Source organism: Aulonocara stuartgranti, assembly GCF_965226115.1.
Source record: "Aulonocara stuartgranti genome assembly, chromosome: 16".
Classification (NCBI taxonomy): domain Eukaryota; kingdom Metazoa; phylum Chordata; class Actinopteri; order Cichliformes; family Cichlidae; genus Aulonocara; species Aulonocara stuartgranti.
Window position 1 is genome coordinate 14,538,023 of NC_138952.1, and position 14,957 is coordinate 14,552,979.

General features: G+C 39.1%; 1 protein-coding gene across 7 annotated transcripts in view; it reads right to left on the bottom strand.

The window, feature by feature from the left end:
• Positions 1–14,957, bottom strand: part of igf2bp2a (insulin-like growth factor 2 mRNA binding protein 2a) — a 64,329-nt gene that overhangs the window by 14,586 nt on the left and 34,786 nt on the right. For 6 of the 7 annotated variants that reach the window (XM_082509434.1, XM_082509433.1, XM_082509436.1 and 3 more), the window contains 5 exons: positions 14,127–14,178; positions 9,691–9,754; positions 8,568–8,858; positions 6,271–6,405; positions 373–495 (listed from right to left, as the gene is read on the bottom strand). In XM_082509434.1, the coding sequence (XP_082365560.1) occupies positions 373–495; positions 6,271–6,405; positions 8,568–8,858; positions 9,691–9,754; positions 14,127–14,178 (665 nt within the window). Of the gene's footprint in view, positions 1–372; positions 496–6,270; positions 6,406–8,567; positions 8,859–9,690; positions 9,755–13,636; positions 13,725–14,126; positions 14,179–14,957 lie in introns of those variants that run through there. The other variant, XM_082509439.1, reaches the window with a different exon arrangement.

Consider the following 14,957-nt stretch of genomic DNA (forward strand, 5'->3'; position numbering starts at 1 on the left):
ACCTCGCAGACACAGAGCAATTCATTAGCAATAAATGAAAGAAGGTTGGGGAGCACAGTCCGTTAAATGGGGTGCAATCACTACCTCTCTAATATCATGTTCTGAAAAGAAAAAGCTGTAATCGAATCGCCACGTTACTTCTCTAACAACTCTGTTAAGTGTAACCACATGCCGAAGGGTTAAGGAGCACAGACGAAGGAGGTTACAGTGAAAAGGGCTTGAAATCACTGTCTGTTATTTGTGATTTGGTTAAATCAGCGACAGTAAAAATCTTTGATCTCACTCAAAACATAAATCCACTGAGGAGAATTGCAAATATGAGAGGTTACACATGTGTAAGAGCACCATAAGCAAGTTAAAAGCTGGACTTACGAGGAGATGGTTATCTTGGTCCCTGTCTCCTCCTCGATCTTCTTCAGGTTGCGACCCTCTTTGCCAATCAGCCGACCCACAAGGCTGTTGTGGGCAAGGATTTTCAGAGGGATGTCCTCCGTCCTACACAGAGACACACACACACACACACACACACACACGTGTAAGGTGATATAGTAAAAGGTAGGTGCTACAGAGTATCACCTATGAGCTATGATATGGTGTCATGCAGAATGCAGAAAGGTTAATGCTGACATGCCTCTGTTACAAAGTGTATTGTTCTATGAAAAACAAACCTGTGCTGATGTTAATTTTACTATTCAAAAACTGCATTTCACAGACAACTCCAGGCTCCATCCCCTCGAGCTAGCAGCACCTCGCAATTTGTGTGTGTGAGTGTGTGAGAAAGAATGAAAAGTCACTTTAAAGGGCTTTGTAAAACTTAGATATTGTTAAATGGTGCAAAATCAGTGCAGACTATTTCCTTGAAACGGAATATTCTCTCCTGGACCTTTGTGTTTCGCCAAAATTGAATGTGACAAACTGTTTATTGCCAATGCCACATGATAACCTACCACTTTCCAAGAATTTTTTCTCTGGTATGAATCAAGCAAATTGGCAGTGATTATAGGTAAACAATGTAAAAGGCTGTTTAAGCCACTTACTTTCCACTAATTGAGTCTGATTTATTACTAAACCAACATAATGACTAATAAATATAAAGAATCAAGTTAGAATAAAGAATACCATTTCAAATAATTATCCTTCCTATCAAAGTTGAGAAATTAATGCATATAAGTCCACTGTTTGGCCCTGAATAATATATCACAGCACATTTATCTAGAAGCCAAAGCAGTGATTTTGCTCTCCGGCTGCTGAGTTTAGTCAATTTAAAAAAATATATTCAGGAGGAAAACAGATTGTGTAAGCTTTGTAATTAGAGTGAAATGGAAAGCGAGTCCCAGTTTCTTTAACACACCACAAATTAGGATGATTTGACAAAATTAATTTTCCATGACTTTAAAATATTCTGAAGTACAGACAGGTATAAAAAAGATTGCTTGTATGATTTTGACATTCAAGTCCCTAACTAGAGAAGGAAGAGGCTCAATAAATTAACTACTGATGATTCATGTATGATAGTATCTGCTTTCAGTGTACTGTACCTAAACTGTACATGGTGCAGTTATTACTTATTAAAACAGAAGGACTATCATTACTGTATGATTCATATTCCTCTCCATTGTGTGCCCACGACCCGCTATAGCCATTTTGGCCTGCTGGGTGAAATTGGGATTCGATTCCCCACACGACCACCACCCGCATCTACCTATGTAACGTAATGATAACAGCAAATATTTTTCCATTGCTACTGGGCTACCTGCTACCATACATTAGTAGTCACTTTAATGATTAAACAAGCCTTGTTATATAATGACACTATCATAAATACAAATAATAATACAAAAGCACACCATGCTGCAGTATTGTTTCGCCCGTTTGTGCTATTGGTTGTAAAATTAAAACTAGATGTTTTCACAAGATATCCCAGCAAAAACAGATCCTTCTAGCCTGTTATGGTGGATTGCCAGTCGGCCTGGTGGTGTCATGATATATCATGAAGAAATTAAACTGTGTAGATATAAATTATATTACATTTTAGTCAAATATAAATGATACAATGCTTTTATCAAGTGTTATAGCTGCATAAATACTGAAAACAAGTCATTGTAGCTATTTGCTGCCTGGTTGCTAGGCAACATATTGCCATCATAATAGCTGATACATTAGATATTATTAGATATTAGATAGGCTCATGAAGGTTCTTATCTAATACCTAAGATGTACCTCTTTGCCAGGTTTGGTTGCTCAACCCCTATAAAGGTAGGAGGAGAGAAACTATTTTACACTAACAGAAACGTTTCCATGAACTGTGGCAGACTTCATAACTCCACCTGAGGACAACCAATGTGTAACAAATCATTTAATTAAACCTCTGTGTGTGGAACAGGTCACCTGTCTGAGATGCAGAAAGGTACAGATTGCAAATGACTGTCCTGTCTGGAATGATTAATAGTTATGAAGATTATTAATGCTATTGTGCTACATTTAGAAATGGACAACTCTCCTGCTTTGGGTAAAAAAAGAAAAAGAAATAATAATAAAAAGAAATAAGGACATAAAATAGGGATGTTGTAGGAAACGCCCTTATGCTCCAACTATTTAAACTTAGAGGAAACACTCCTGCAAACGTGCACAAGCAACAAGCACACTAACCTAAGAAACCTCCTGGGGTGTGGTGTTTAGCAGCCAGATGCTGGAGGTTTCTTTTGTGCTAGATGAAAGATTTCATGATAGTGATGGTGGGGTGTGTGTGTGTGTGTGTGTGTGTGTGCATACTGTTCAATTTTGAAAGGGTGAGATTAGTATGGGGTGAGCTGTAGGTCAAGTAAAGGGAGATGGCATTGGTGTAGGTTAAGAGGCCAAGTTTAGTGGTTTGGGTTTCACTAAGTGAAACTACAGGGTACGGTGTAATTGAGGTGTGGCACTGGGTGGTGTTACTTCACAGAGGCGTGGGGACAGAGGCGTGGAGGTTATTGTTACGTGTGACAGCAGGATTTCTGACTTTACTGGTTGCATAATACTTTGACAGGCACTTTCAGTTAAAGAGACAACATTCATATTTAATCCTTCGGCGTTCCTCGTCAAAAAAGTTACCCTTTTGGGTAACTTTGGATTTTTGATTTTCAATATATCAGTCATTTTAAAGACTAGTTGCATGAAACTGACTTATGATGTGCATTTTAGGATTATTTTTAAAATTCATCGATCCCCTCTATGGTGTGGTGTATAGTAAAGGAGATTCACATAAGTGTTACCTTCTACATTCCTCGTACCATTTTGGGCCCCATTGACTCCCATTATAATCACATATTTTCGATATACTGTAATCCTGACATGTGATAATTTTTTTCTCGTGAATACCTAATGGATCTAAGCCTCAGCCTTCAAAATAAAGGAAAAATAGGTTTTGGATCCAATGAGCACAATATTAGGTACAGCACCACCATAGACATTTTCAGTGTTTTTGAATGCAGGACATGGTTATCTTATTATGCAAAATACATGACAATAAAACAGCTAACCACCATAAAATAGTCTCGATGTAGTGGAACTGATATAAGAGAGTGGTGTGAATGTGATTGAGAATATATTTATATTTTATATATATATTTATAATATATATTATGGGTTTCCCCCCCCAAAAAAATAAATAAATAAATAAACAGGGGTCTTTATGACAATAAAGCAATAAAAACATAAAAAATCTTTACAAAATTATGAAAAACTTTATATCTGTGGTTAGGTCTGAAGTTGTTTAAAAGATCTGATGTGGAAAAAAAATGAAAAATTAATTCATATATGATATTGCTATATCACCTTTTGGATGGGGACCCCTTTGGGTCCCGAGGGATACCAATGGATGTATAATGCAAAAACTCTTATTGCTCCAAAAATAATAATGCAGCCAAATCAATTCTGTTATGAATTCTTTACCCATCCAAGGCTCTAATAACCTCATGCCAAGTAGTTCCATTTGCAACTCATTTTTTGAAAATATTGCATATTATGGTTTTTTACCCCCCAAAGAAAATAAACAGAGGTCTTTATGACAATAAAGCCATAAAAACCTAAAAAATATTAAGAAAATTATGAAAAACTTTATATCAGTGGATAGGTCTGAAGTTGTTTAAAAGATCTGATGTGAAAAAAAATGAAAAAACAATTCATAAAATCCACTGCTATATCACCTTTTGGATGGGGACCCCTTTGGGTCCCGAGGGATACCAATGGATGTATAATGTAAAAACTCTTATTGCTCCAAAAATAATAATGCATCCAAATCAATTCTATTCTGAATTCTTTACCTATCCAAGGCTCTAATAACCTCATGCCAAGTAGTTCCATTTGCAACTCATTTTTTGAAAATATTGCATATTATGGTTTTTTACCCCCCAAAAAACAGGGGTTTTTATGACAATAAAGCCATAGAAACCTAAAAAATATTAAAAAAAATTATGAAAAACTTTATATCAGTGGATAGGTCTGAAGTTGTTTAAAAGATCTGATGTGAAAAAAAAATGAAAAAAAAAAAATTCATAAAATTCATTGCTATATCACCTTTTGGATGGGGACCATTTTGGGTCCCGAGGAACATAAAAGGGTGTAAATTTGAAAAACTCTTATTGCTCCAAAAATAAAAATGCATCAAAATCAATTCTGTTCTGAATTCTTTACCTATCCAAGGCTCTAATAACCTCATGCCAAGTAGTTCCATTTGCAACTCATTTTTTGAAAATATTGCATATTATGGTTTTTTACCCCCCAAAAAACAGGGGGTTTTATGACAATAAAGCCATAAAAACCTAAAAAATATTTAAAAAAAACTTATGAAAAACTTTATATCAGTGGATAGGTCTGAAGTTGTTTAAAAGATCTGATGTGAAAAAAAATGAAAAAAAAAAATTCATAAAATCCACTGCTATATCACCTTTTGGATGGGGACCATTTTGGGTCCCGAGGAACGTAAAAGGGTGTAAATTTTGAAGCGTGCCCAAGGGACAGAAAAAAAAAAAAAAAAAAAAAAAATAGGGACAGAAAAAAATACATACTATTTAAAGGTATGCTGATGTATACGGAATTCACAGTGTACACATTTACTTTAACATTTATCACTTTCAGTACATGAGTACAGTAAGTGTGAAACTACAGCTAGCAACCATGTCGCGTGAAAACAGAAAACAGAGGGAAAACGCTCCACTGACACTGTCAAGAAAAAAAAAACTCAACTCCCCATCTTACTATTTAGAATGCAAAACATTATACAGAGATTATTTTCTATAAATCTAAGCCCATCTGTGTGCAAGCAAAATTTCATTTTTATAACTTGTAAAAAATGAGTACGGTGGTCTCTGCAAGTACTCTGGCTTCCTTTCACAGTCCTAAGGCATGCATGTTAAGCTAACTGGTAATCTTAAACTGGTTGTAGGTATGACTGTATGAGTTGTTGTATGTCTCTGCATTATGGCCCATTTATGCTTGACCCATAGGTTGCTTTCCCCACCAATGTGACACAATCACAGAGCTGTATCCGTCTATACTCGCCATCACCGCGCTTTTGTCTATTTGCAAACTTCTTCAGCACTGTTATAGAACTCTCCCTCTCGGAGTTCTGTGCTATCTGGGAATCCCTGCACTCCAGCACAGATGTGTCATTTAAATGTCTGCACAGGCACCTTGAGTTCAGCCATTTTGAGGACACCTGTGCCAGCAACGGAAAACGTGCAAGGTTTCAAAAGTTGGAAGGCTGAAATGACACCAACCACACAGGTTGGTGCCTATGATGTCATCATTTGTAATCCGGCACTCTTTGCTTGGGTGAGAATGAGGAATATAAATAGGTTCTTAGGTATGTGGCACGCCCAATGTGCCCTGCCCCTTTTCCTGGGATAACAAAATCAGCACACTTTCAAATAAATGCAGACAGACATGAGTATTATGTGTTAAAGGTTGACGCTCAAACAGAGCAGAAGCTCCGAAAGTTCAAAAGGTGCAGCTTCTCATTAAAGTTGTCAGCCCCAATTAGGCATGTTGACCTTGTTTCTTAAATATTAAGCTGTGATCACGTGTTAGCCTATGTGAGAGTGTCACTGTGTTTACTGTGTCAGTGGTCCAACGGAGAGAATGCACAGTGAGATTAAAAGGTGCGCAGGCAGGTAAAAGGATAAGATTATAGCCCTGCAGACATTATGGCTAATCGCCCTGTGAGGTTGTAAACATGCTCCACAGGAGCACATGTGAGCATGTTTATATAAAAGAATAGTTGGGCAGACTCACGTCTTGGTCTCGTTGGCCTCCTTCTGCATGATGTCCAGGATCATGCGACAGGCGGCGGAGCAGCCCTCGGGTGTTGAGTGGATGGTGATGGGTTTTTCAGCTGCACCTGCATTTTCCTTCCGATGAATGTCTACCCTGATAGAAAGAGAGACAGACATATATTGGCATTGTAGTAGGTAGGGCAGGGCAATATGGCCAAAAATATTTATCACGATATATATTTGAAAATTTGCGATAACGATATAACTGACGCCAGAAAAAATACTTTACAACTCCACAACTTTATTAGTGCAAAAAAAAAAAAAAAAAAAAAAAAAAGACCAATGTTTTTTCACTTAAACAAGCAGCTGTTTTTTTAATGCAAATTCCTTGCTGACAGTTTCACCAAAAGGCATTTCCAGTGGAAATGGGCTGACATATCCTGAGCATAACCATGTATAATATCCACAAAACTTAAAAAGAGGTTACACACACACACACAATATGGTAATATTATGTTGAAGCACAGTACGTATCACTCCGTGAGGCTCTTGACTACAATCCATCAAGCGGTGCGGCTTCGTAGCTTATCAAAGTCTGACAGATTTTCGAGCGCCGTGTACCACATAAAATCGGTTCGAGGTGAGTAAGCACAACCAGAATTCATACATAAGACGCACCGGATTATAACTGTCGATTTTTCAGAAAATCAAAAAGATTTTAAGAGCGACTTATTTTCCGAAAAACACGATAATAACAACGGCCCGCTTGCCTGCTCTACCAAAAATTGTGCTTTGGTGTGTATCTGACCGACAAAAACCAAACCATTTCCACACCACTGAAGTTGCACTATTTTTACAAACCAAATCTGGTTAATCTGTCATTCAACGCTTTCGCCCTTCTTATTGACTATGTGCACGTTAGCATATGCTATTTCCGGTGCGGAAGCTCCTGTGGGGAGCTTTGTTTCCGGTGTCCTATTCGCGCTTGGTTTACAGTCCAAAACAAGTTAAGCAAATGAATGAATCACGCGGCGATTTACATTTCTATAGATGTCTTGGGCATTTACCCAATATATCTGTAAATGATGTTCATCGACTTGTCAATATTTTTCCCCCGTGCCTCAGAGCAAAAGAGCAAAGGGATTCAAATGTTATATTTCTCAGCGGTCCCTCGTTTATCGCGGGTGTTATGTTCTAAAAATAACCAGCGATAGGTGAAATCAAGTAGCCAATTTTACTTTTTGACGGTGCAAAACGTTTCGTGGACATACAGTACTGCACTTCAGAGTCACACTGCTAGAGATCGATGCAGTGATTCTGTACTGTACAGGAGAGACGTCACGGAGGAGATCGTCTGCAGCGATCAGGACGCAGGACACAATGTGACGTAAAAAAAAGCATGCAAACTTGCACTAAAAAATCCGTGAAACAGCGAGGTGAAAGGTGAACCGCGTTATAGCGAGGGACCGCTGTAATTTTGAAGGTAAGTCACAACATACCCTTCGTAAATACTAATGTATAGAAACCGTTACCAGTAATCATTCATTTTTTGTGTGGCTTTTTTCACGGTTTGTTAACATGTTGTGTAGGTGTGTACTTGACTAGCTGATATCGACATAACGGGGGAAACATCTGGTTTGACTATTCTTCACCTGTAGTTTGAATGCTGAACATTTGCCTGTTTAAATCATAAGACCAGTCATTATACAGAGATACTTCTGAATGTGGACGATGTGTCTTCTGCATAGAGTAATGCAGTTCTGCTTGTGTTGAGTGATGTAAACAACTGATCGATCTAAACGCTTTAAACGTCAAAATTGATCATTCGATTTTTTATGACACAACAGCGGTGAGTGTTCCCACCTTCTGCTCTTTGTAACTTAACGCAATCTTTCAGTTTTCGAGTTTTGGACATGATTTTGGAGTATATCTTCGCAGTAGCAATTGACCGCAAAGTAAAGCTACCGGAAATGCACAACCCCACATCCGGTCTCAAACCAGGAAGTTAGCATTTTCTCGTGCACATAGTCAATTCTCCGTCACTGACATGCTTTTTCCACCATGTGCGTATGAAAACAAAGGCACTGCGCATGCGCGTTTTACCCATTTCTATCGTGATATTTCATTTTATTATCATTGCCTAACATTATACCGGTGTTACTGTGAACGGTATGATATGGCCCAGCCCTACATTATGAAGAAGATGATGAAGAAGAAGAAGCAGCAGCAGCAGAGGTACATGCTGCTGCTGCTACATCCTAACCCAAAAAATAAAAGAAAGGTTAAACTCCAGCAGGGTGAGGTGCTGTTGCTTACTTTGACTGCGTCTGTTTGGTGACATCCTTGATGGTGTTGCCTTCCTTGCCGATGATGGCTCCCACAAACTGAGTAGGCACGAGCATGCGCAGTGGGAAGTCGTGTTGTCTGGGGCGTGGAGATCCGTAGCCTCCTGATGGCCCGGGCTGAGAGGAGCCCTGGTCCCGGGAAGTTCGACCCCCACGACGCGTGCGGGGAGCCTGGACAGGTGGAGCAGCATCCGTGTCCATGATATATGACACCTTGAAGGAGTAGTCGTCGAACTGGTGTCCTGTCAACTTCTCGATGGCTCTGGGTGGTAGTAGGAATGTAGAAGCAGAAGTATCAGGAAGAGAGAGGGGAAATAAATGAACAGATGCACTAACACAAGAATATCAGAATACAGGTTCTCTGACAGTTTGACTGATTAATTTCATAAGCCTCTGATATACTTGCTTGTAAACACATGTTTGTTACACATGATGACTACCTCAGCCGAGCAAAAGTCACCAAAGCGGCAAATTACACCTGACATCTGATTATTGGTGGACAAACATTAAATATAATTTGATTTCATGCATCATTCACTGCGCTTTTTCATGGGAAATGCAAAAAAATTAAAATGCAAGATCACACAGCAAGCTTCTCAACTCTAGCTCACCACACACCCACCGGCAGTGACCTGGTGAGCTTACATCACATTATTTTCCTTCAAAAAAAAATTTTCCCCTCATAAACACACCAACACAATGCTTTGAAACACATCTACTCTGTTTTCACAAGGCTAAAAAAGTTGGGAAAATGTGACCTAGGTGTTCGATGGACAGCTAATGGAGAGAACAAACATGTTTGCCTTCTACCTTTTAATCCTGTCTTTTTCTACAGTATAGTAACCTCCTCCAAGCTTACATGTGTTTGTGTAAAAAGAAAAATCAGTTCACAAGGAGTTTGTTACTGTGTGGGCCACAGATGAACCAACCCTGCTCTAACCTTTATGGATACACATTTGAAACCGCCTGGTACAAAGAAAAATATACGAACAGCAGGACCAATACTCCTTGTATTGCAGCTTCTTGTCTGTGCAAGTATATCATGAGTTTTGCTCTACTTTCATGCATCAGTGTCACTATTATGTGCTGCTTACACTTTAGCTTCCTCCTTGGTTGCGTATGTAACATTCACCACTGCTGTTTCTGTATCAGTGTTCACTGCAAAACAAGACAGAAAGAGAAGGACATGAAAAAAAAAAAAAACACACCCAAAAGATGACACACAGTAAACAGAGATTCGGTCACATGCACATAGCAGTTCTTTGTTGTTCCCGTAGGTGAGTCAGAGACGCATTCAGGTTCCCGTGGTGACCCAGAGTAGGGCTGCTCGATTATGGCAAAAATGATAATCACGATTATTTTCACTGAAATTGAGATCACGATTATTTGACGATATTTATTTAACCCTTTAAGACCTACCATAGAACCAAGTCGGCCAGAGCTTATACATATATATATATATATATATTTTTTTTTTTTTACATGTTGTAGTGCCATTTGTGGGAGCATTTCAAGTTGCTATACATCAATACAACTGTTATAGCCCATATTTTAATAATATGTATGTATTAAGTCCATAGTAACTACATTAATTGCAAAAAAGTGCAATAAACTAGAAAAAAATTGAAAATTATTTTTGTTTTTTTTACATATATTTCTACTTGGATAAATTTAAGAGGTTTATCCCTCAAAACTTTAAATACAAAAAAGTTGCAAAAAATAGTTTACAACAACAGGAAATTTATTTTGAGTGTCCTCATAGTTTTATTTTGGAGATACAGCAATTTTTATATACTGCAGGAAAAAAAAAAAAAAAAAAAAACAATCCTATGATGCAAATTTGCAAAGAAAACAGCAGGTGCATCAAAATAAACTATTTCCAGCAGTGCAATTCGAGTTCTAAGCATCCCAGCAACTATTCAGAAAAGTCAAACATGACTTATAAAAACACCAGTATAGGCTTTTAAGGCCTACAAGTAAAAAAAACTACATTTCCCGCGAAAATGACGTCACTTCTGGTTTTGGGCAGGAAATGCGATAGTTCGCGTTGACGTCTTTTTCAATGTGGGAAGTGTTACGAACAGCTGATCGGATCGGCAAAGCGTGTTTCTGGAATATTATGTTTTTGTTCCTGCAAGCGCTTTTTATGCAATTTTTGCAAAGCTATATGTGGAAGGAAACCGTGACCGAGGACAAGCTGATGGCATAAGATGTAAGTACAACTCCTCTGGTTTCATATGGAAAAAAATTTATTGCGCTAGCTTAGCGGGATTTAAAAATAGTTACACAAAACGGAGCTTGCTGCTCTGACCGGCTTTAAAGGGTTAACAATAACAATGTATTGAATAATGACTTTAAAAAATAATATAAAATAGTGTGCAAATACTGATAACAGTGCAAATGTTTGCAATATAAGAAATAAATGAAAAATGTAAAGATCTATGTTTAGTGAACTTTGCAGTGTTGCTCTGTGGTGCAGCTACTACACCATAGCAAAGTTTACACACTATGTCTACTTGATCCATGTCTGACTCCGCGAACCCATAATGTTTCCACACCACTGAAGTTTTTTTTTACCTCTTTTCAACCAACGGCAGTCACTCTTCTCTCCAAATAACTTCTGCTTAGCTTTCCGAGCTTCCCTCGGGTCCTCTTAATTGTTGTGACGCGTGTTCGAAATGCAGAGCGGTGCGCTCGATTTGCCACACAGAGCAGCGCGAGAGTAAAGCATGAGGGAGGGGCTAATAATCGGCTCAGTCATTTTTAATGATCGTTGAAAACTCAGATCGTAATCGTGATTAAAATTCGATTAATTGAGCAGCCCTAACCCAGAGAACCACTTGCCTGTGTGAATCCATTACAACCATCACCACACTGGCTCCCCTCCAGACCCTGCTGCTTCCTCTACAGACAGGAGCAGCTTAACACAATAGCCTCTCTGCCACTTGCACAATAACTATTTAAGTTTGACATGACAGCCTTAACAAAGCAAGTAATCTGTGATAAAATGCAATGCACCGCTAAGAAGCACCTCGCCGAGACTTGTGGTCCGCTGAGGAAAGAACAACACGGATACCGCCACACTGAAGGGTTTGATTCCTGCTGAGATCACGCATTCTTCAATTCTTCAAAGGTTGAACTGTAAGTGGAATTCAATTCAAGCGAGCCTTGTAAAGTACACGCAATTACAAAGGAAGCTCACAATCGATCGATTGATGAAATTGTCCATTGATCAAACAGCTCAGATGCTGAGTTGATCACTGTAGCAATTTAAGGAAAAACGATAAGCAAGCACAAACTTTATATTCTTTTTCTTTGTCTTATAATAAAGAGAAACGCCATCAATATTCATCACTTAATGAAATAATCAACAGATGCAGTCTAGCTGAAGCCAAGAGCTGGGCTATGAATACTGAGACTCGACTGCAAAACATTTTTCTTCTCCTCTCTTGTTCTCTAAGAGATCACAAAAAAGGTTTTGTTTGCTCTAATATTAAATGTTTTCAGAATGTTTTGTTTTGTTTTTGCTGTTATTAACTCATGCAATGCATAAATAAAAAAAAATGTGACAAATTAAAGAAAAAAAACATTATAAGAGAGTTCATTTGCAAGATGCAGAACCACCACAAGATGCCAAAACAGCTTGTGGTGGTTTATTTTACCTTTATTTTAAAAGATATTTCTTCATCTTATATTTGACAGGTGTAACCGACCAGCACACAATCTTTTGACATGGGAAGGTTAAATACTGCTCACATGTACCTACACTGGATAAAGTCTAGAAAGATTTAGGGCTGCTGTGCTAGTGCATGTGTGAAAATAGATAAGAGCCACTAGTTCTCCTGACTATGTGCGTCAAAATTTGAGTTTCCCTTTAATTTGTCACCCTGGTATACATGTTTCCTTAACCGGTCTTAGCACATTGTACTTCAGCATGTTTTATTTAACTGCATGATACCTGTAATTTGAGAGAACAACAGTGATACTAATGGCAAAAGAACAAGGTCTGAGAAAGGCAGCTTGTGTTATTGATGAAATGCTTTCTGCCACAAGAGACAACAGTATCTACGTTTTTTCAACTACGCTTGTGAAATCAAATAAATGGCAAATAGAGCAGGTCTTCAAAGCTCTGTAAAGATACTTCTGAGGTTTTAGATAAAACAGGCACATAAATGCCCATGCAAGCCAAGAACAAAACATGTCAATTATAAATAAGTCTGAGATGCCAGGTGTACCACAGAAGTAGTAAAATTATGTTTCAGCTTGCTTTTCCTGTGAACAGTCATAAGAGGCATCAATGTCTAAAAAAGAAACTTCCGAACCTGTTAGCGAGCAGCAGATAGCAGATTTTAAAGGGTTAAATCCAGGGAGAGCGCCCAGCTGGCTTAGAGAGGGCGAGTGGGCTGAGCCTGGCGTGGTGCCCGGCACCGGCACTCACAGCCATTTCTGCCCCACCCCGCCACCAGCAGCTCTGACCATGCCACACAAGAACACCAGACTTCTCTAAAACCTCACCCCTGTAACAAGAGTGCACAGATCCAGGCAGAGAAAAGTGACAGAGACTGCAAGCAGGGACGGACACACGAGCAAGCTGGCTCCATTGATAATTCACTGCAACTAGCGATGTTTGGAGAGCCGGGCTGAGGAACTGAAAGAGGAGGTGAAGGGAAAATGCTGTGCCGGTGTGTGGTACAGCATGAAGTAGACTGTTTAATGGCAGCGTGTGGTAAACTCTGAGTGGAGTATCTCCTCTGTCGGATTCTCTTTTAGCACCTGTCATGACAACAGTGGGTAGTAGTTGGTTGTGGCTGTTTTGATATACAAGGAGACACTGTGCCTGTATGTGTGTGTGTGTGTGTAAAGATTTGTACATGTGCATCTTTGTTGGTGCTTATACCTTGCGGTGCATGCCTCTATTACTCATGCATGCGTGCTTAGTCAGCAAAAAGTTTGCAGGGATTGCTCTAATGCTGCCTACCCCCCCCCCCCCAAAAAAGAAAAACACCACACACACAAAATCAGACAGTGCAAAAGCCTCACCACAGGCGCCTGCAGTGTCCTCCCCAGTTACCACGATGCACCTCCCCAAAAGAGATCCATCTCGCAAACACATGCAGGCATAAACACACACGTGGACACATTACTACTGGATTACTGCCATGTCTGCCCACTTCAATCTATACGCTGGGGCCAACGGGAACCGTGGTAGTACACAGTGCTTATTATAGAGGCTGCATGCAATTCAAACACTCGACTCTTCGGGTCAAACTTATAAGACACACGCACACACGCAGACAGACAAGATGATAAAGGCTGATTCATATGCAGAGATGAGTTATGTTTAGATAATGGTTGTGTGGGATGATGGTAACGAGGAAGTGAAGTCACAAAGGGAGACTTGACTCACTGGGAGGTCTGCGTGCGTGCATGTTTGTGTGTGTGTGATGCTAAACAGTCTCATGTGAATTGAACAGTTGGAACCAAATGAAGATGACATGCACAGCAAACAGGGAGGAGAAGAATTCTGTACCTTGTTCCACATTTTCTACAGTACCATACTGAGCTAGAAGGCCATCCAAAACCTGATGGGGAAAAGAGAAAAGATAAAACTCAGACACACAAAATAGCACTGACATACATACACAGAGTGAGATCAAGACTTTAAGATCTGATTGATCTTTAGATTAAAGCTTATTACTGGAAGGCCAGACCTTTAACCTTACATTATTTTAATTACGTCACTTCATATCAGCTTATTCCTCTACAATGCATGCGTAATAAAAAGCACTGTACGTTGATGTACCTAGCTCCAAACAAAAACTTTTCCTAATGTCAGATGAGTAGCTGCAGCTAGTGCAGACTTGTCTGTAAATAAAGAAAATGAGAGCTGAATGGCGTCTGAGATCACAGCTAATACTTGCAGAGAAACCTGGAGAGGTGGCAAAGTGCGTGCGTGCGTGCATGCGTGTGTCAGAGATGTCATTCCCTGCAGTCACGCAATATTGGTAAAAACAGAGATACTTTAATATTCATAAGTGTGATCAATCAAAGTATTATTCCAAAAACTTGTATCTCAGTTGTTATACTTGTGGCTGAAGAGCCTAATCTTGCTGTGCAAACATTATGTATGGTGCAAAGGGGAAATAAGGCAGACATAAAAGACATACTAACACCTAAGATGATATAAGAATGTGTGGCAGCGTTCCATCATAATATGTTAAATAATAAAAGGTCACTGTTCAAACGGAAAGAGGTCAGATTCATGTAGGAAAAAACAAAAAACAAAAAACCAAAAAAAAAAAAAAAAAGTAATGTAAAAAGAAAACCACCAAAGGATCTTTCCTGGACCGGCAGTGTGCAA